Source organism: Silurus meridionalis, chromosome 22 (genome assembly GCF_014805685.1).
Source record: "Silurus meridionalis isolate SWU-2019-XX chromosome 22, ASM1480568v1, whole genome shotgun sequence".
Lineage (NCBI taxonomy): Eukaryota > Metazoa > Chordata > Actinopteri > Siluriformes > Siluridae > Silurus > Silurus meridionalis.
The window spans coordinates 18,615,051-18,638,902 of record NC_060905.1 but is presented as its reverse complement, the minus strand read 5'-3'; the positions used below and the strand labels follow the sequence as shown (position 1 = coordinate 18,638,902).

The following is a 23,852-nucleotide window of genomic DNA, read 5'->3' as shown; positions in this document are numbered from 1 at the left end:
TGCAATCATAATGACTGAGGTCAGTGAGTCTGTCCTTATTGCCCCTTTTAGGCTGGTAAACAAGACAATGCTAATTTCTCAGTGAGGGCCAGCGATTCCATCAACACTTGGCAAGTGCCTTCTCTGCTGGACGTAAGCATAATGGTGGCATTTGTTTTATGTTTCAAGAGTATCATTCCTCTCATTTGGCTTGTAGGAATCTGAATGGAAATTTCATAGAAGTGTTAAAATTATATTAGTGTATTTTTGGCTTACTTGCATTTTTACTTGTATATATCATGTATACATGTATATCACATACAACAGGAATAAAACAAATGGGTTATTGGGTATAGAGTCAGTATTTAATGTTAAAATTGTAACTTGATTTCTTTCTCAACATAAAACTGAATAGATCTTTCCCCAGGAGTAGGTCTACAGAAAGGCCAAGCCTTCTGAAGTCCACACTGCCTTTTGAAATAATTTTGACCAGCTCTGTGGGTGTTATTATCATGGCAAACATGCTTCTCATGGTTTTAGGCCATCTCCTATGTTTGTCTCTAACAAACGCTACTCCATGGCTGGTATTGTTCCGTCTTCTGTCCTTTTCACCCCTCTCTGGGCAACAAAGCCTGCCGTCATCATTGTGCAAGGGTACTTGAAATGCAGGCTACCCACTCCCTGCATTCCTGCTCCCTATCTTCGGAGAATTTGTGGGCGATTTAGAGATAGCAAGCCCTTCACCCAACAGATGAGCTTCTGTAGGCATGACAAAAAAGAACAAATGCCATGTTGGCCTCCATTTATAGAGCCAGCATGAGAGCTATAAAAGGAGAGAGAAAGTTTTGACCCACTCTGCTAGAAGAGGATTTATCTATTACATGTTGTTCAGATAATACAGATAATGCACATTGTGGGTTTTTTTGTTTTTTATAACATAATTTCAAATGTTGATTGTGATATATTGGTATATAATTTTTTAAATATTGTCTGTTGGAACACATAGTAAAAGAAAGAAAAAGGAAAAAAAGTTTATTTTGTTTTTTTAACCACAGTTAAGATAGATAGATAGATAGATAGATAGATAGATAGATAGATAGATAGATAGATAGATAGATAGATAGATAGATAGATAGATAGATAGATAGATAGATAGATAGACACTAAAATATGTTTATAGGAGATATAGACATAACAGGCATAACATGATGACCACCTGCTTAATATTGTGTTGGTCCAATTTTGCTGTTAAAACAATCGTGACCCATCGAGCATTAACATCATGAACTTTTTAAACAGTTTGATCTACAGGAGCTTGTCTGTTGGATTGGACCACACGGACCAGCCTTTGCTCCTCACATGTATCAATGAGCATCGGCCCATGCCCACGACCATGTCGCCGGTTCACCATTGTTCCTTCCTTGGAGCACTTTAATAGATACTGACCACTGCAGATCAGGAACATCCACAAGAGCTGCAGTTTTAGAGATGCTCTGCCCAGACGTTTAGACACCACAATTTCTCAAACTCACTCAAATCCTTACGCTCTTCCATTTTTCCTGCTTCTAACATCAACATGCTGCCTAATAAATCCCACCTACTAACAGGTGCCAAGATGAAGAGATAATCAGTGTTCTTCACTAAACCACTCATTATGTTATAATGTCATAATGTTATACCTGCTCGATGTGTATGTGAATATAACTCAAGATTCTGGGAGTTTAAAATAATTTAATATCAAGGAGCAAAAAACTAAAAGCAAAGAATATATATATTTTTTTGCTCTTAATAAACCATGTAAGTCTGTGAGAAATTTCATTAATATTACAGATGTTTTTAAACACTTATTACATCCTACTCATTCTTATAATATTGTGAATTTGAATGCATTCATCTAATTAAGATAAGGCAAACAGAGTAATACAGCAAAACAAAGATTTTTGGTAAAGATTTTTTTATTTATTTGATTAGATTCACAAAGGGCCGGTGTGGGTGCAGGTTTCTTATTTCAACCACAAGAAATTCTACGTGATTGAATCTAATGATTTCTACTTTCAATAACTATTAGGTGTGGCTCTTGATTGGTTGTAATGAAAACCTGCACACATCCTGGCCCCTTTGTGGAAATGAATGGATACCCCGGATTAGATCTATATCATTCCAATAAAAGAAAAAGTAATGAAAATTAAAATGTTGAACGTATCTAACATTGATGGAGATACCTTTATTATTGCCCTATATGACGACCCTAAAAAAAAAAAAATCAATTAAGACATTTCAAAATCTAAATTCATGATTAGAAATGTAATGACACATACATGTCATTTCAACATAAATAATTTGTATAAAGAATATGAATCACAGTGACAATTGTTTGATTGTGCTGAGGGCTGTTTTGCATTGAGCTGCAGCTCTCATATACACGGGCCTTGTTGTGGGCCATACAGGACCGGGGCAGATGTGGTCAGGAACAATGGCAGCTCCTTGAACAGAGAGAAGGGCAGTGACTGACTCCAAGGGTACACAGGCTGTAAAGAATGCCTGGCACCAACCCAGAATCACTGACGCTATTACAGACCCACCTTATCTCCAATGATTGCCCAGGGACTGAGGGGGCCACACCTTCAAAGGCCAGCCCATCTGCCTGGGATGCACTAAAGACTATTGAGAAGCTTGCTGGGGTGTCCTCAGAGCGGAGACAAGGCTGTACTGAGAAGGACATCGGCAGACTGTGCAGATCGTCAACCCAGGCTCAGAAGATCAACATCCAGAATGGCAACTGCAGGCACCTCAGGGCTGGGACGCAGGAAGAAGGCTCCTGGTCTCATGGATCAGATTGGCAAGTTCTTTGGAGGGGATAAAAAGAAAAGAGGGAAGGTGAGTGATGAAGGCAGTTGCTTTGGTGCATGAATTTTACAGTGGAATGGAAATGCATATTGCTTTTTTTTTGCAAAAGTAGTTTACAACAGAATAAGACTTTTTTTATTTACAAATGAAGAACATGTATATTGATCAAGTTTTTGAAGTTCTGACAAAATTCCTAAGGGTTCCATGTTAAAGTGTTGTATCTTTAATGTGTGACTGTGTGTAGCTGTTAATGCAACCAAAGTTACAACTTTTCAGTCTTACAGTACACTGCAATAACACTTCAGACACTCAATGGATTGAACGTAATCATACCTGAATCAGATGGACTGTATTGCAGGAGACAATGATGTCATGAATTGGAATCTGTGGTTGGAGCTAATTGCATGCTGTGGGTGTGTGATTAGGGTGTGTCCCATTAACTGTGTATAAATGTCCTGTTGAAATCTAGATATCATTTACGAAGGGTCCTAACAACACATACAAACATTTAAAACAACAGGTTAAAAAAACTGTTTTACTTTTACTTGTCAGCGTGTTTATAGTAATATATAGTGATTACAGTGGGTAGTGAATTTTGGGATTGTTATGTACATCAGAGAATTACAGACTGATAGTTCAGACAGGATAAGAAGAAGTGCGGATTTGATATAGACTTATGTATCTAGATATAGATATACAATAAATAAATAAATAATCTATCTGATATACTCCTAAATATAAATAAATAAATGATAAATTGTAACATTTAGACATCTGGGTCAGAGCATCTCTAAAACTGCAGCTCTTATGAGATGTTCCTGGTCTGAAATGGTCAGTATCTATCAAAAGTGCTCCAGGGAAGGAACAGTGATGAACCGGCGACAGGGTCGTGAGGAGTGAAGGCTGGTCCATGTGGTCCGATCCAACAGACGAGCTCCTGTAGCTCAAACTGCTGTTGATGATCAATGGATCAGCACTGTTTTAGCAGCAAAAAGGGACCAACACAATTTAATAACTAATTCTTTTTTATTTTATTACAAATTATTTGCTTTTGTTTCTTAGTTTTAGTTATTTATTATTTCTGTATTTCTTTATTTGTTATACACTATGATAGTCAGTCTCTTTATTAATTATAGAAAGGTGTGAGTGTGTATTTAATCAGTACTGAAGAACTTTTATGTATCTGAAGACTCATTGTGGGAGTTTTTATTGTCTGATCTCTAACAGACCTGTAATATTATGTCTAGGGTTCATTCCGTGGTCACCTGTCTTCCTCACCCCCAAGACCTCAGCATTCCTCATCCCGACGCCGTGGAGACGTGAACCCTGTCGTTCATTTCTTCAGGAGCTTTGTAAGTGCAGAAACCACACTATTCTCAGAAATCCACACTTTTGGAGTTGGGGAACAATTTGATATTAAAACTAGAGTTAACTTTTGTACAGTATTAAAAGGAAAAGATCAATACTTGCCCTCACAGTAGCATGTTTTTCAGTCTATTTTTCACTCAAAATGTCTTTTTGACGTCACATTCTTTTTTTTTGTATGCGTGTTTCAACTTTGCCCTATCAGTGCGTCAGTCTTTCCGTACTGCTTTCATGCATTAATAATGTATTCCTCACTTACTAAGTGAGATAATACAGCCACTTTTAATTGCTTTTTAATAGGAAAAAAAAGGCAAACATACGCATAACCATGGGCAGCAAATTTCACATGATGTGAGTGCATGGGCCTCTTCTACCCACGTCTGCAGTCCAAAGATGTCATTATGTCAGACATGTAGCTCATTTCTGCACAGATCCAGTGTTACAGGCTTGTTTTCTATAACCACAGAAATGCTTACATTCTCTTATTTCATTCCTCAGAGTGTTTACTTTCCTGAGCAAATGTATAAATGTTTATATTTGTTTATGTTATAGTTATTCTATGTTTATATATATATATATATATATATATATATATATATATATATACACACACACACACACACACACACACACACACACACACACACACACACACACACACACACACACACACACACACATATATATATATATATATATATATATATATATATATATATATATATATATATATATATATATATATATATATTTATATTTATATATACGTATCATGTGCACCACTCCTCAGAGGCTGTAATTCAGTGGTACTGCTCGTATTCACTGGTCTGAAAGTGGAGAACAAACCCTTTCCTGGGCTGAGACAAGCTAGAATTGCTAGAAATTTGCTTCAGGGTTGGCTGACCTCCTCACAATGTCTAGCTTTTCAGGAAAAGTTTGCCTTGAAAGTGGATTTTTAAGTATGTCTGAGACCAAGTAAATTTTTTCCTCCTCTGTCAGCCATTGTAGCTGTAAAAAAGTAAAGCACTACAGACGTGTTTTGCCAGTTGAACTGTAACAGATTCCTTTGACCAATCAATCAGAAGACGGAAAAATGCTGACGCTGTTCTGGGCCATCTAGCTGGCCATGTTAGGCAAATTTAAAATCTGGTTGGTTCAAGAAACAGACCCGTTGCTAATATAGTTGAAGGTACATCAGCCAGCAGTACTGACTCTGAAGGCCCTGGGCAGATTAGATTAACATGGCAGCACATAGAGGCTGAAATCTGATTGGACAAAAAAATCTAACATCCACATACACGGAAGCAGTGCAGCCGATAGAAACGCTACGAATGAAGAGAATAAACTGTTGGAAATAAATTAATACAATGTCATGGAACAAATATTAGAATTTAGGTTGTAAATGAAGGTCAGTGCTTCTGATTGTTTTTAGGCGAGCAGAGAAGGATTTGCTGACCACCACCGCCCACCACTGAAGTTAACTATATATATATATATATATATATATATATATATATATATATATATATATATATATATATATGTAAACATATAAACAATTATATAAACAATATATAAACAAATTATAAAAACAATTCTGTGATGGTCACTGAGACAAATTTTCCAAGACCACCACGTCCTGTTTTTGCTTTTATACTACAGCAACTTGCATTACAATTACAATTTAGTAAACAGAAAGCAGTATTAAGTAAAAAATGTACATGTTAAACTTCCATGAAATTTACTTCTTATACATATGCATATATCTCAGTTATACAAGGGCCCAGCAGGGTCAGTTTGGTGGTGCTGGGATTTGAACTCACAACCTTCTGTTCAGAATTCTTAACCACTAAGCCACTGCCTTGTCTTCACTATCACAGGTTCTAGCAGCTATTAGTTTTCATCCTTTTGTTTAAACTCCACATCTTGTTTTAAGGCAACTTTGTGGCCTGGTCCTTGACCTGAATAATTTCCAGTGTTAAAAACACAACACCAGTCTCATTTTTGAATAATACAGAGTGCAGACACTATAGACTACTGAAAAATGTGGAAAGTAAATTTCCCCTTATTGAAAATGTCTGTATGAGTCTGTAATGAGACAGAGTGAGAGGATTCTGGAAAACCATAGCTGACCACCGAAGCATCAAAGTTTTATGGTTATTTGAGTTACCGTTATGAAAATAAATCAGCATTTTCTCACCGTTATGCTCTACTAAATGCCCCCCATCCCCCGTTTATTAAAAAACTTTTAAATAGCTTTTTAAAATATTTTTTCCTCTGGTAACTTATTGGATGAGCTATGCTCTCTCTCTCTCTCTCTCTCTCTCTCTCTCTCTCTCTCTCTCTCTGTATATATATGGTACCTCACAAAGACAGGATTCAACTATTACATGTAATACTTCTGGATTCCCATTTTGAAATTCTCTTCATTAGAGGTGCAGGGGCTCTGTTATGTGAATTCAGTGAGTAAATGATTTCTTTTATCATCCCGTAGGTGTCCTCTCCTCGCCCTAAGTCAAGGGTAAGTTTCTTTTAACTATCATGAGTAAAATCTACGTAGGTTGTCTGAAAACTTAAACGCCGTCCATGCCACGTGGCCGAGTTGGTTATTACTGTGTGATGATATCTTAAATCTGGTGCAGAATCTAATAAAAAAGTTTGGGAGCTCACAAGAAAACTTTACAATAAGTTACATTCTAGTGTGTGTGCATTTATGGGTGTCTATACTTTAAGGGAAAAATCAAAGACGGAGAGAGATCGCTAACCATGTATAAGAGGACACTCATAATCAATAACAGAAAAATATTAAATAGTAACCATCCAAGGAAAAAGTTTCTCAGTGAAATTCAAGAAAAACTCAGTTTGACTCAGTTTCTATACGGAACCCAGAAAAACGCAGAGTTCTTGTTTTAAGGATTCTAGATTTAAGGGATTTCATATTCTGATTCCACATTATACACACGTGTGTGTGTGTGTGTGTGTGTGTGTGTGTGTGTGTGTGTGTGCACTTGAGCTTAAATCCCAGCCCTGCACATCATATAGAAAATGCAGGCAGCTTTTTATCTCTAAACAGATTTTCTTCCTGTTGAGTCGAAAACCTAATTGTTCTATCTTGTTATTTTCTTCTGTGCAGTGGAGGGAGCTCTTTGGCCTGGTATGTCTCGCAGCTTTCAGTAAACTCATGTTTTGCATTCACAGTCATCTCCATAGGCAGCCCTCCCTGGCTTTGAGCAGTCAGCTTTTCCTTTCCTCTCTATTGTTGCTAATGTGTCTTCTCCATTAACAGCCATTTCTTTTCCCTGTGAAATAACGAAATGACTGATGTATAATTGTAGCTTTCTACCCTTTGGTGCTTGACTCGACACATAAGGTGCATTCTAGAGCTCATTACGGTTGTCTTTTAAGGTAAAAGCATTAAGCACAATTAATTAATTATAGGGAAAAAGAGGTGTGTTTTAAACAATTTGACACCGATTCTTTTTTTCAGAGTTTGATATTTTGATGTGCACAAACTTGTATTTAATCAACAGTGAAAGCTTTAATATTGGCCTTTGTACACTGCTATCGAGAGCATTTTAACCACATTGTATTGTAGAATGCATGAAATATAACCAATAGACCACTGGTTTATTCTTCAGCCATTCATGTTTAAGCCTATTTCTGTCATTTTAAACAAATTGTTCAGCAATAAAACCAAATTGTATGTAGCTGATGGATTTTAAAAGGTCACATGAACTTATATGGTAGATGGTGAATGCTCTGGTCTGAAGGTGCTGATTAAATTTTCTATAACAGCATATTAGGATGAAAGACCAAATGGATGTCAAGGTTAGACTGTGTGCCACTTTGACCATCAGTCCACTGATTCCATGAGCTCGAACCAATTCCAGAAGTGTCTCTGACACTGTAGTGTGAGGGTCAATATTTTCTGGCACTTTAATTCAGTGGTGCTTTTGTTCAGTGTTGCTTCTGGACTATTTTGACACAGCACAGAATTTTTCTTTTCCTGAGGTAAAGCCAATAAAGCAGTTTTCTACTCTTGGAGCCCAGAGACTGGGCTCATTTTCTGATTCATTCAACCCCACAAACTCCCTCGTTTTTTCCTTTTCTGTGTCGGGAAATGTCTCTGCCTTTTTTTACTCTTTAGTGTCCCCTTTTGGTTTGGTGATGTATTGCAGTTTTTCCTTTATATAAACCAGAAGGAAAATGTGGCAAAGGGAAAAATGTGCAAACATTTAAGAATTCATAGCTAGTGATTGTGTGCCATAATTCTATTTGTTAAATTCACTCAAATTGATGATTTTATAGATGATTATTTGCAATGTTGACATTCGTAACTAAAGAAAAAGATTTAAGATGATTGTCATTTGACTCTTATGCCACCCACGTTCATCTTGTCACTAACCTGCAGTTGCTCTTATTTTGTGTACATGTGATAACCTCGACACTTTCATTCATGTGTTCATATGTAGGAAGTTTTATTTTACTTTTAATGTACAATAAGTCTTGAATGTTTAACCTTTTCATCCTTTTTTCCTTCCAGTTTTTCACCATCGAAGCCTTTTACACCACAAGAGAAATGTTAAATATCTGTATACATATTTATTATACACTATATGGACAAAGGTTTGTGGACATCTGACCATAAGTTTGGTTCGTGCTTTTTAAAAATCCCATTCCACATTTGGTCCCCATTTGCTGTTATAGTAAACTTCACTCCTCTGGGAAGATGTTCAACTAGATTTTGGAGTGTGATTGTGAAGATTTGGGGAAATTTATTCAGCCACAAGGGTGTTCGTAAAGTCAGGTAGAGATGTAGGTGAGGTGAGGAGGCCTGGGGTGCAGTCATCCTAAAGGTGTTCAATAGGGTTGAGGGTCAGAGCTCAGGGTCAGGTGTCCAAATACTTTTGCCCATGTTATGTATCTGTAAAAGTCTTTCAATAGTTACAAGAATTTACTTATTCAGTGCTTATAAGGCTACATGACACCTCTTTACTCCAGGACTGGCAGCATTTTACTGGAATCCTGTTTAATATAAAATATAACAAAATAGAAAAAATATATAAATAAAATATAATTATAAATATGAGTTTTGATCTGATGTATAGCTTTAAATGAACTAGTACATGCTCATGTGTCAGATATATGGCAAAGGTCTATAGTACTCATGCTAATTATTTTATTAAAAATTATTTATTTTAATTTAATTTACATTCAATTATATTTATATGTAAATGTAAATTATATATGTAATTTTAATGTTTTTTTTTCTGTTCCTGCCTTACCATTTTATTATTACAATTTAATCGTATATCTTTTTATTTGTATTTAGAGACTGATTTATTTTAGAATTTCGTTTTTTGTGTGTATGTTTCTATTTTCTTCTTATAATATAAGAGAAAATCCCAAATAATAATAATAATAATAATAATAATAATAATAATAATAATAATAATGTTTATTATTACAATTCACCTATTTATGCAGTTGAGCAGGGTTAAGGGCCTTGCACAAGGGCCCAACAGTAATAACTTGGTGTTGCTGTTATTAAAACTCAAGTAAAACATGTAAGGGATAAATTGGATAAAGTGAAACATGTGACGCATTTCCACAAAAATGCTCTAATGAACTGAACTTCATGTGGTAATGACATCAGTACCAAATGCGCATTTTTTACACTCTGACAACACAATTACGTATATTTACCCTTAACTAACCTTTAGTGACCTTTATTATCTTCCATAACGACCACATGGCTTGCTTCTCTGTTACCTTGACAGTATTGATAATCTTTATGAAAGAAGATGCAGGTGTCATGGTAGCCTTATAAAGTCTACACTATTATAAAAAACAATTATATAAATCATATTGTGAAAAATTACGGTTAAGTTTTATGTAATTTTTTATATCACATGATATAACATGATGAAATGTGTAAATAATAATGCAGAACGTTTCCAGCTCAGGTCTTCAGTGTGTTGATGAAAGATATGTTTGTAGGCTTCACAGCCACCACGTCGCTCAGAGAGTGTCAGATCACCCCACAGACGCCGCAGAGAACAAAACACACTCTCCAAAATCTTCAACCTGGTGAGCCTACTGAAGCAACACCACTGCAAACTTGTGAGAGCTTGCAGGGCAAATCCATGTATGACTGGTTATGGTTATAGCTAAAGGGGCCCGGAGAGATAAAATGAGGGGTCAGACATGGATAACAGAGGTCAGAGGTTAGACATGATGTCTTTACTGAAACACTTACGAGTAAATGGTTTGAAAAGAAAATTCAATATGAAACTTTTTTACCAAAATTGGTACAGATCCCAGTATAAATACTAAAAGATAGAAGACATGTTCAGGAAAATGTGTGCTAACAATAACATCTGATTGTTAATATATAAAATAGTTTCATATTAAACACCATAACAACAGAATCACAAATCCCCCCTCGCTCTAAATGTATTTAATGTGTCTCATTTCAGCATGGAGATTCTTTTCTATCATTTAAAACCATAATGTATAGTGGTTACATAGGACTATCAATTTAACAAGTGTCCCTAAAGCCCCTTTCTCCTGACTTCACATTTCCTTTCCCATCACTACTCAGACATGCCTCATGTCCACCTGCATAGACACTAATCCCCAAAATCCCTATTCATTCTGTCATTTACCTATCTACCCATCTACCACTTCTCTCACTCTACTGCATTTGGCATCACTGATCCATATCTTCACTTTCCATTACTAACACGCATGACATTTCCAGGTCCTCTGGGGTCATGCAGGACACCTGCACTGGAGGCTGTAACTCAGCTGTACCTGGTGTCCAACCTGATTATTTATTCATTCTAAGAAAGACCTAATTCTCTTTTTCAGACTCATATTAATTCATCATTCATCTATACAGGTTGCTAGTTTGTCTTGTATAATATAATAACAGATGGATTTATGGGTCCATGTTCTTGAATTCTCAAATCTGATTAGTCGGAAGGTCTTGATTCATTTTCAATAAGAGCAGCTTTGATAACAGTTCAAGCGGAAATAGAAATGAGTGCGATCTGTCGAATATGTTGTAATTTCTACAGAAACAACTAATTCACAGGTGGTGTATCAGACCATTCAAAATCTTCCATTCCAACCCATGTAAAGTCTATCTTCATGGAGCTGGCTTTGTGCACTGTTTGGGTCTCCTAGTTCATGTAAAGGGAAAATGTAATTCTACATCATACAGAGATGGCCAATATAATTGTGTTCCTCCAAGTTTGTGGTATGAGTTTATGTAGAAGAGACATTACTGGAAATGTTTATTTATTTTTAAGAATAATTAATCCCACTAACTATGCAAGGCATACAAGTTTACATAAATTGCATTAATGCACTCAACAATTAATTGCACAGATTTTATTCCCTCACACTATTTCACCAGACAATCCTTTCAAAAGACAATCAAAACACAAAAAGATCTTCCTTTGTACTTTTACTTTGTCTCAAGCTGTAAAACCGAACAGCAGCCCAAACTGCCCTCATCACTCACAGGACGTAGGTGATCAAAGTTGATTGCTGTAATTCCTTCTATCTCTATTTTTGTTCCCATTTCACTTCTCCTCAATAATTGTTATTGATAGGCACCATTTATTTCCTGGTCAGCATAATCATACACTTTACAGCGAAGTTTGGAGAAAGGTCACACAACGGGATGCAAGCAATAAGCAATAACATGCATTTCTTTTCTGATCGCAGGGAGAAAGTAGATCTCGTTCTCCACCCAAACGCTGGAGCACCATCTTCTGAGCCCTCGACTTGACACGGGAGACGAGCCGCATATGGGAAGATAAATTGAAAGAATGAGAAGAAGGAAGAAAAGGAAAAGCAGAGGGTCTCTGCCTCACACTTTACTACATGTTTAACAGACTAATACTGGCCACCTCCGCTTATTAAACAATGATACAATCCTGCCATTGGAAATTATTTCCCTACAGAGAGACAGGAAGTGTGTACTGGTGAGGTTCGTGTCATGTGACATCAGCCATATTACACAGGGGTTTGGCTCATTGGCTTTAATCAATCTATGAATAAGTGTCTATAATTTAAAATGCAATAATTTTTCACACAAATTTGCAGGAGAAATGCTAAAAAATGCTCAAACTCCTACCAAACTCCTATTTTCTACCAAAAAAGGCGACCTCCATGACAGAACACTAATTCACTTGCATTTCAGATAAGTAATAAAAGCAATATAAGGCCACCTCATACTTGATTTTAATTTAGAATATAGCTACACCTGTGCTCAAAAGTGTCTTTTTATATAAAAAAAATGTTTTCAATCACATTGTCTTTTCTCCACGTGAAATTTACAATTTACAAATGCATATATATATATATATATATATATATCCATTTAAATTATTCAGTATATTCCTTAATCCATATAATACTGTGAGAAATTATTCCAGGTTGTTTTATGTAAGTGTAGTGTTGATTTTTTTGGATATCGTGTGCGTTCATCGTGGTGGTGTCAATTGTCCTGTCATGTATAGTTTGTTTCTATGTTTTAAAATGATTTGCATATAGAAATCTTTTGGATTGTCTTTTTCTGCCACTTAAAAATGTCCTGATAACATTCAGTATTGTATATTATTAATGCATGACAATAAAAAAATAGATTTGTATAACATTAATTAACAGACATGCAACACATACTAAAATACGTAAGTCTCTGAAGTGGTTTAGAGTCTTACTGAAATGCCCTTCAATTGCACTGATGTAGTAAAAATCTTCAACAAGTGGAAATATTATTTACTTCTCATTACTTTCATATACTATATCAAAACAAGAAAGGATTAAAAAAAAAAAATCCAAGATGGCGGCGTTTCAAAGGTAGAGAAGGTGCTAGAGAGAAAATGAAAAGTGCAAGACGGAATTGAGAAAAGAAAGGAAAGATATCAAAAGGTTGGAAAGAATAGAGATGAAACGAGCATGATGGTCCTTATAGCCTTCTGCTGATTTAATGTGTCTTTATATTGTGTTTTGTGTCTCATAGAGCTTTCATGCATGTACTGTTTATGAATCAGTGCTGAACATATAAATAAATTTCTGTTCTTCTGCCCATCGGCGCTGTATACGTCCCAAATGGTGCTACAGACTCATAATGCGGAGAATATTTTATGTAAAAGTGGCCAGGTTTTTAAGTTCTGATGTGTTTTAATCAGTTGATAATTTAAAGTAACAACAATAAAAATTCCTAAATATATGTGCTGGTATATGTTGTGTGTCTGCTCTTGACAAAGACGTAGTGTTTCTATAGGAGAGAATGAAAGTTTGTTCAAGCAGTTTCTATCCAAAGTCAAATGCAAATCAATCAGTGGAGAACATCCACCAAACGCCAGTAACCAGGTAAGGAGGGCATTAAACAAAGAAGTAACTAAGAGCAACAATGACTCTCCATGACCCAGGCAGATAAGAGAGCTGATCACAAGTCTACCATAGCCCAACACTATAATGATATAAACTGCAGAAAGCTCCAGAATTAAGCTTTTTTGCACTAGAACGGTAAAGCATGGTGGTGGTTGTGGATGTGCATTCTACATTTATTCCTTATTTGCTATTGTAATAAACCTCCACTCTTCTGGGAAAATGGTCCAATAGATGTTGTGGAGATTTTTGCTCATTCAGCCATAAAGTCAGGTACTGATGTAGGTGAGGTGAGTAGGAGTGGGGTGTAGTTAGCTTTCACATTCATTTCAAGGTTGTTCAGTGAAGTTGGACCTCTATAGCAGGAGATCGTCCAGTCCAACCCCATGTAAAGCAGATCTTCAAGGTGCTGGCTTTGTGTGCCTTTAACTTTTGTTATAGCGGTTTGAGGAAGGACCATATACAGCATATATACACTGGCGATCAAAATTAGAGAACAATTTATAAACAATTGAACAATTCTGAAATAATGTCATCTTCACTGCTCAACAGTTGAAGGATTTTTTGTCCTGTCTATACCATGCTACCAGAACACCTTTTCCACAAAATAACTAAGGCATTTAAAAAAAAAAAAACATTATTTTGCAGAAAAAACACACATATCAAAATTGGAGAACAACAAAGACTGTACCATAGAAAAAGATTACAACAAAATGTTCTGAAGGTTACAACAGTCAGCAATTAGTAGGAAGTGTACAGGCCTCTGCTCTGAATGACTTCAGCACATCTGCGGCCACAGGACAGCACTAGTCTCTCACACTGCTCTGGTGTGATTTTGGTCCACTCTTCTTTCAGTCTCCTCCACAGTTCGGTGACTGTAGTAGGTTTCTTGGCCATAACTTTGTCGCCAAGGATTTTCCAGAGGTTCTCTATTGGGTTGAGATCAGGACTCTGGGCAGGCCATGTCATTATTTCACTGTTTTTAGGTTCAAGGAACTGCTTTACCCGTTTTGCTGTGTGACATGGAGCGTTGTCCTGCATGAACACTGCGGGCTGATTGGGTGATGAACGCAGGGAAGGAACCATATGTTGTTGAAGAAGGTTCTGATCAACATTTGCATTCACTCTGCCATGTAGCTGTATAAGAACTCCTGCTGCAGAAAAAATGCCCCAAACCATGACACTTCCTCTTCCACTTTTCACTGACTTCTTTACACACTTTGGGTTCAGTCTTTCTCCAGTTTGTAGCCGAACATAATGTTTCCCATCGGACCCAAATAAATTAAACCTGCTTTCATCACTTAAGTAAACTTTGGACCAGTTCTCCTCTGTAGACACAACATGCTCCTCAGCAAAGCTTAGTCTAGCCTTTTGATTCTTTCTGCTAATGAGAGGTTTGGTCACTGCAGAGTGGGCTTTCAGTCCAAATGCTCTTTAACGTCGAGACACTGTATGATGAGACAGATCCTTACCCTGTTCAGCGCTGAACTGGTGAGCAATTCCAGCTGCAGTGTGGAAACGATTGCCCATTGTGATCCTCTGCAGTATCCTGTCCTCTCTTGTATTTGTCTTCCGTGGACGACCAGCCTTTTTGGCAGACTTGAATGAGTTTGTGATGTTGTAAAGATTCAATATTCTTGAAATCACAGATTTGGAAAGACCAGCTTGTCTTGCTATGGTTGATAGGGTCATCCCTTTGGCCTTCATCTGGACAACCTTCTGCCGGAGGCTTTAAGTCACTTTAGAACAGCCCACCATCTTGCAGAGTCAGTGAAACTGGAAGTTAGGCTGCCAGTTAAATAGGGGTTGACAGATAATCAAGGAAATTATCACCAGATACCAGATTAACACCAATAACTGGGAGGTATCTGAAAGTGTTCTCTAATTTTGATCAGTGTGTTTTCTGCAAAATAATGTTTCTTTTTTTTAAATGCCTTAGTTATTTTGTGGAAAAGGTGTTCTGGTAGCATGGTATAGACAGGACAAAAACTCCTTCAACTGTTGAACAGTGAAGATGACATTATTTCAGAATTGTTCAATTGTTTATAAATTGTTCTCAAATTTTGATCGCCAGTGTATGTATGTATGTATATATTTATATATATACAGTGAGGAAAATAAGTATTTGGACACCCTGCTATTTTGCAAGTTCTCCCACTTAGAAATCATGGAGGTGTCTGAAATTGTCATCGTAGGTGCATGTCCACTGTGAGAGACATAATCTAAAAAAAAAAAATCCAGAAATCACAATATAAGAGTTTTTAAACTATTTATTTGTTTGATACAGCTGCAAATAAGTATTTGAACACCTGTCTATCAGCTAGAATTCTGACCCTCAAAGACCTGTTAGTCTGCCTTTAAAATGTCCTCCTCCACTACATTTATTATCCTAAATTAGATGAACCTGTTTGAGGTCGTTAGCTGCATAAAGACACCTGTCCACCCCATACAATCAGTAAGAATCCAACTACTAACATGGCCAAGACCAAAGAGCTGTCCAAAGACACTAGAGACAAAATTGTACACCTCCACAAGGCTGGAAAGGGCTACGGAAATTGCCAAGCAGCTTGGTGAAAAAGGTCCACTGTTGGAGCAATCATTAGAAAATGGAAGAAGCTAAACATGACTGTCAATCTCCCTCGGACTGGGGCTCCATGCAAGATCTCACCTCGTAGGGTTTTAATGATCCTAAGAAAGGTGAGAAATCACCCCAGAACTACACGGGAGGAGCTGGTCAATAACCTCAAAAGAGCTGGGACCACCGTTTCCAAGGTTACTGTTGGTAATACACTAAGACGTCATGGTTTGAAATCATGCATGGCACGGAAGGTTCCCCTGCTTAAACCAGCACATGTCCAGGCACGTCTTAAGTTTGCCAATGACCATTTGGATGATCCAGAGGAGTCATGGGAGAAAGTCATGTGGTCAGATAAGACCAAAATAGAACTTTTGGGTCATAATTCCACTACATGTGTTTGGAGGAAGAAGAATAATGAGTACCATCCCAAGAACACCATCCCTACTGTGAAGCATGGGGGTGGTAGCATCATGCTTTGGGGGTGTTTTTTTTGCACATGGGACAGGGCGACTGCACTGTATTAAGGAGAGGATGACCGGGGCCATGTATTGCGAGATTTTGGGGAACAACCTCCTTCCCTCAGTTAGAGCATTAAAGATAGGTCGAGGCTGGGTCTTCCAACATGACAATGACCCGAAGCACACAGCCAGGATAACCAAGGAGTGGCTCTGTAAGAAGCATATCAAGGCTCTGGCGTGGCCTAGCCAGTCTCCAGACCTAAACCCAATAGAGAATCTTTGGAGGGAGCTTAAACTACGTGTTTCTCAGAGACAGGCCAGAAACCTGACTGATCTCTAGAAGATCTGTGTGGAGGAGTGGGCCAAAATCCCTCCTGCAGTGTGTGCAAACCTGGTGAAAAACTACAGGAAACTTTTGACCTCTGTAATTGCAAACAAAGGCTACTGTACCAAATATTAACATTGACTTTCTCAGGTGTTCAAATACTTATTTGCAGCTGCATCATACAAATAAATAGTTACAAAATCATACATTGTGATTTCTGGATTTTTTTTTTAGATTATGTCTCTCACAGTGGACATGCACCTACGATGACAATTTCAGACCCCTCCATGATTTCTAAGTGGGAGAACTTGCAAAATAGCAGGGTGTTCAAATACTTATTTTCCTCACTGTATATATATATGTGTGTGTGTGTGTGTGTGTGTGTGTGTGTGTGTGTGTGTGTGTGTGTGTGTGTGTAAAACAAATATGTTTATATTTCTGTGTACATATGTAATATGTACAAAATACATTACTGAGCAACACTTAAATACCCATCACTGAACACTTGAACAATTATGGAACTGTAATGAATGGACATTGTGTGATGAGGATGAGGACGACTTTCCCTTTATGTCTGTTTCCTCTCAAGGTTTCCTCCATTTCTCCCTCATTCCATCTCATGGAATTTTCCCTCACCAAAGTCTCCACTGGTTGACTCATTAAGGATCAACTTACAATTACAAGGAACACACTTATAGATTATTTTATAGAACTGTCTAACCTCTTCAAATCTGCTTTGGGACAATGTCCATTTTTAAAAGTGCTCTACAAATAAATAAAAAAATAATTAAAATGAAATGAAATATAAAAGGTGTTGACTGCATTGACAAATCTCTACAAAAATACAAAAAGTAATTTTACACATGCAGGACCCCCTGTTTAAACATGTTTGCCTTATGTTTCTGTATGACTTGGTTTATTACCCATGCTTTCACATTTTAAATCACTTCCTTTCAGAGGCAGAGCTCTAGATAACTGTACATAATCAGCACTTTTGCTATACAGGACAAATTTAGCCAAGAGAGGATGTGATAATGCAGAGAATAACAAGGTCACTGAAAGTGGAGGGAGATTATAATGCTGTAATGCTGGTGTGCCCTCTTGTGATATTACATGGAAGTGTACAAGAGAAAAGAGTGTACTACAGGCTTCAATGACCCCATATATATATATATATTTATAGTTAGATAGATAAATAGATAGACAGACAGACAGACAGACAGACAGACAGACAGACAGACAGACAGACAGGCAGGCAGATTTTAAAAAAATCTAATTTCAATGACTAAAATTATCTTGTAATCGCAATCTAATATCCTCATATAAACCTCATACGAACTCCTAAATCTGTAATCGTGCTAAGAACATGATTTGTCTTGACTACAGTTATCATGCTATTTGTTACTATATAACTACAAATCGATTTACATTAGCATTAGTTAGATAATTACAGCTCCATTATTAATTAAACCTCTGTAATGTTCAATAAGAACTAAGAAGTAAAAATATCAGATTTTCCTTCATCTACAAAATAATTATAGACTACTGACCATTATTATTATTATTATTATTATTATTATTATTATTATTATTATTATTGTACTTTCATTTACATTTTCATTGATACCCACAATTTACCCGCAATCACCTATAGTGTAAAGTACCAGTTGTTTGATGCTCATTAATGTAATACTTTATGTACATGAGAACATCCAGTTTAGCTGACAGCCTAGCACATAGGAGTTAAATAATGACTTAACTGTCAGCACCTCGTTCTTCTTCTTTAATATCAATAAAATATAATTCTTTTATTCGCTATTGTTGTACAGAAACTGTCTGTGAGTCTTTCATGGTTTTTGAGATGCATGATCCTTTTGTTTCTATTTAACAAACTCTGTATTGTAACAAACCAATCTATAAATATTTAGATGTTCCACTTTAATTCCATTAAAGATTCTCCCTTATCATGAAGAACAGAAGAGAAGATCTCTTCCCCACAGTCACACATGGAGATGGAAGCTCAATATTTTGGGGTTGTTTTGGAGCAGAGACGGCTGGAGACTCAAAGTAACCAACATGGCTACCATTCCATACTTCACCATTACACCATGCAATTCCATCTGGACTGAGGCTCATTGGAACCAACTTCACCGTACAACAAGCGTGAGTCTGAGCTCCAATGGCCTGCACAGTCACTGCACTTTAATCCTGTTAAACTGCTCTGGGATGAACTGCATCGTAAAGAAATCTCCAACTAGTGAAGAACATCTTTGACAAGTTTTACAAGAGACACGGCAAAGAATTTCAGCTGAATGAAACAAAGTGGATGCTGAGTGTGTAAATCTGTTCTCCATCATACATCGTTCTTCTGTTAGACACAACAACAGAACTTCCATCCACTTATTCACTGTCCAACTCTAGTGAATTTTTGGCTATTATCAAGTTTTTTTCTTTTGACTGACACTGTATATGTACTTTTTAATTCTTTTGAAAGTACCCCACATTGTCAAAGCTGAATCCAACTTCTGCACACACACAAACATTTTGTTACATCTGGCTAACAGATTGCAACCTGCAAAGCAAAATAGACATAGAAAAGAAATGTTAGCCACACTAGAGCCAGCAGAGTGCATCACTGAGTCTGTGAGCCAGAGAGGAGCTCACTAGCAACCTATTCCACTTGTTTTACTGTTACACTTCAAATTCATGTCTGAACAGTTTTGGCTGTGAACGTATAAATAACCCCCCTTTCTTTTACCTGCATGTTTTAATACTTGTGTATTTGCAGCTCTCTGGTGTGTGACAGATGCCTCAGCAGGGCAGTTGTGTGTAACAGTGGTATGAGCTGCTGCCTACAAGTAGCACTAATGACAATATGGTGAGGGTATTGTTGCTGTTCATCTCACCATCTCTCCCCAGTGGAGGATGGGTTAAGTTCTCAGGGATTTCCACCGGTGAAGACTCCGCAGCAGCCGGACCATCTGCCTACAGCCCACCCTCTTTCCATCATGCTCTCTCCCTCCTATTAACACACACACACACACACACACACACACACACACACACACACACACACACACACACACAGGCACAGTAATGATTAGCACTGAAACTGTAAGCTGTATTAGTAGTAATGGAGTAGTTATAGGTTAATTTAAGAGGAATTGATAAAGATACTGATAGTTGTTTAATTCATCTTTGATGGACTTGTTTCTTTTTCTCTTTTTATTTTTTTAATTATTATTTTTTTTCCCAATAACAGGGAACCAACCCCAGCCACTCTTAGTGCCGGTCCCAAGCCTTGATAAATGGGGAGGGTTGCGTTAGGAAGGGCATCCAGCGTAAAAACATGTGCCAAATCAAACGTATGGAGGATCCGCTGTGGCGCCCCCTAATGGGAGAAGCCGAAAGAAAGTTTCTTTTTTTCCCCCAATAACAACACATCCTGAAGTGCTTTATTCTTTATTCTAAGGTTTAATGTTGTAAATATCTACAAAACAAGTTCCAATCAATTTTCCCATTTATAGCATTTGGCAGACACTTTTATCACAAGCAATTTTCACTTTTTTTTTTTATATATACAACTGAGCAGTTCATGGTTAAGGGCCTCGCTCAAGGGCCCAGAAGTGGCAACTTGGTGGTGCTTGGTTTGAAACTAAAGACTTTCAGATCAGAAGTCCAATGATAAACCCCTGACCTTCCACTTCCTTCATATTAAAATACGCTACAGTATAAAAACTTCGCCAGTAGACTCTATTTTCAGGTTTAAGAAGAAACACGAAGCACAAAATCCTCTGTTTGGAACATTTTCCCATGTTGGAAACTGTCCTAGTTACATCTTTTCTTCTGACTGTTAAAAAGTGCTGACACAGAAGACTCCTTTCATGAAGGTTATATACTATAAACGATATCAAAAATCATTTTAGCAAGTGGAAATATCTTGCATATATTCACATTTGTCTACTTTTTTATGAATTAAAAAATAAATATAATTTAAATATTATGAATCTTATTTTTGCTCATTATTGCTCATTTCAAGCTTGTAGTTTCCTTATTGTTGAGAAATTTTTAAATGAGCAAAAATAGCTAGACCAAGCTAGAAATAATTCAAAATGGCCAGAGATACAGTTCATGGACAAAAGTTTGTGGACACCGGACCACAAGATTGCGGTGTGCTTTTTGAACATCTCATTCCACATATAGTCCAGATTTAATAACCTACACTTATTTGTTATTGCCCTGGTTGATCTCTTCAGAATGTTGCTCAAAAGAACAAAACCATGACTTTAATAGAGAAATCTTTTACCCATACAGTGATATTATTAACAGGTTGGGAAAGAATTGTATATGAATGGAGAAGTCAGGTGTCCCAATACTTTTGCCCATATAGTGTAGGTGTAATAATGTAATTAATTTCATATTTGATTGATTTACTGCAAACTTATTCTCAGAAATACTAGAAACATTTTATTATATTTAATATATTTTCAATTGCTTTGTTTTTGTTGAAGTTCCTAATGAAAGAATGGCAGCAAATTAAAACCTATTAAAGGCATATTAAAGTGCTTTCATCTAAGACTTGCAGATCAATTGTCAGAGCTGCTGTTATGGAGAAGTAATCTACTGATTGTGTCCAAACAGAATGAAGTATCTCCACCTAAAGAAGCACTGAAGCAGCTGGACAATACCATAAAGCTCCAGGGGCACGAGTGGCTGAAATCCAGCATCGCCTCCGCTGCAAACCTAATGACATTTAAACACTACAGACCCCCGTTTTTTTTTTTTTAACAAAAGGCTTGACAAAATAAATCTTTTAAACAGAGCTTCTAAACGGCCATCGATGAAGAAATATGGCCGAGTGAATTCTTCTTTCGATGGTTTAATGAATCTTATCTCCTGTTCCAAAATGAATTACAGGTAGAAAGAGACACTGGCAGATAAAAGAACATGTGATTTGATAGATGGTGTGGGGCTCCACAAATACGATTTCTGCTCTAATTGACAATACAGAAGTGTGTGTGTGTGTGTGTGTGTGTGTGTGTGTGTGTGTGTGTGTGTGTGTGTGTGTGTGTGTGTTAATAGTGGGTTTGTGCCCCAGTGTTATCCTGGCAACCCATGCACTTACAGCAGGCAGCTGACATGTTGTGACACTAACACATGTGTAGAATTCACACATGCCCAGATAGTTTACAGTGTTCATGTAATCGTTGAAGCGTTGATGGCTGTATGGGGCACAGTAGAGCATTAGCTCAAGTGGACACGTCCAAAACTGTGAAACATAAACCAGCAGTATGTTTGCTCAAGAGAAAAGTCTTGGAAATACGTACTGTTTAAAGGGTGAGCTTATTACTCACATGTTGTGTCTGGAGTTTAAGGAATTTCAGCAATTTCCCAGCAATTTTAGCAAGTAAATCAACTGAGGAACATTCCTGGGCTTGGAGAATGTTTAGTACTTAAGTACACAATTATGCTTATTGCAAGAAATGCATATATTAAAAGAAATATGACTGACTGGTTAAAATGGGATTCTGGGTGATCTATCAGAGAGGATTTGTCATTTTGAGTGTCATGTTAGCATCATTCTGAAGTAAACAACTATAACAATAAATAAAACCTTCCAGTAAGTCTTCATCTATATATTATATAGATAAAAAGTATTATTTTCCATCCATATATACGTGTTCCAGCATGACAATACATCTGTGCACGAAGCTCCAGCTCTATGAAGATCTGCTTTACATGGTTGAGAGTGGAAAATGTCCTGCTATAGAGCTCCAATCCTAATGAACATGAATGAATGTGAACACTGATTGCACCTCAGGCCTCCTCACCTTCTCACCTACATCAGTACCTGACTTTACTAACAGTCATGTAGCTGAATGGATCTCCACAAAATCTAGTGGAACATCTTCCCAGAAGAGCTTTTAATCAAACAAGAAATGGGGACAAATTGTAAAAGTGGATATTCAAAAAACACATACCAATCTAATACATAGTTGCCCATATAGTGTATATTTCTATATATTTGTTTAGGATTGATATATATTTTTTTAACAATATTTTAATCATTTTGTAACCAGGTAGGCACAAGAATCAGAATCTGAATCTGAGAGCTTCATTGCCAAGTATGTTTGCACTTACAAGGAATTTGTTTTGGTGACAGAAGCTTCCAGTTGCACAGGAAAAGAAAGGTAAATAAATATATAAAAAAGACTAAATGTATAAAGTTATTGCACGTTTCATTTTTAAAAGATAATAAATAGAGCATTATTGCACAAAAAAATTAAAATAAATAAAAGTGGCGCATGTTTTTTTTTATATTTTATTGCGCAAAGGGCAGAGTGTTTTTGTGTTCAATACTACTATTTCTACTACTAATAATAATAAATGTGTCTAACTGTAATTGATGTTGGTTAATATAAACACAAATCAGTGGAGATACAGTACTACACTGCCAACACCATACATGTATTTTCTAATCATTATCATATGCTATTTTCATATTTTTTATTATTATTATTATTATTATTATTATTATTATTATTATTATGATTATTATTATTATTAATATTATGATTAGTAGTAGTAGTAGTATTGGTACTATCTATTATATGGATATTGGTTTAAAACTGATAAATGTAAGAATGAGAATGGAAGATCTACTCAAGGCTGATGCAAATTCAGAAATACAAGCAAAACATTCAATATTTTAATACAATCAGTGCTGTTGAAACCTAATCATAGAGTTCAGGCGCAAGGTCTCTGGCTTTGTGTGTCAGATTAGATTAGCTCAACGCTAAAGTGCGACCTCGACCCTTCCCCCAAGCTGCAGGAACAGATACTCCTAACTTTCTGCTGTCTCTGCAACAGGCTGGAGTAGGTCGACCAATCA

General features: G+C 36.7%; 1 protein-coding gene across 2 annotated transcripts; it reads left to right on the top strand.

The window, feature by feature from the left end:
* Positions 1–2,601: 2,601 nt before the first annotated feature.
* mbpa (myelin basic protein a) lies at positions 2,602–13,438 on the top strand. 2 transcript variants are annotated; one of them, XM_046835291.1, is made up of 6 exons: positions 2,602–2,856; positions 4,074–4,178; positions 6,686–6,712; positions 7,325–7,345; positions 10,192–10,281; positions 11,929–13,438. In XM_046835291.1, exons 1-6 carry the CDS (start codon positions 2,752–2,754, stop codon positions 11,977–11,979), a joined length of 399 nt encoding a protein of 132 aa, XP_046691247.1. In that variant the 5' UTR covers positions 2,602–2,751; the 3' UTR covers positions 11,980–13,438. The 2 variants fall into 2 exon arrangements, with proteins under 2 accessions (XP_046691247.1, XP_046691248.1); XM_046835292.1 differs by lacking the exon at positions 7,325–7,345 and having other exon boundaries at positions 2,603–2,856.
* The last annotated feature ends 10,414 nt before the right edge of the window (positions 13,439–23,852 follow it).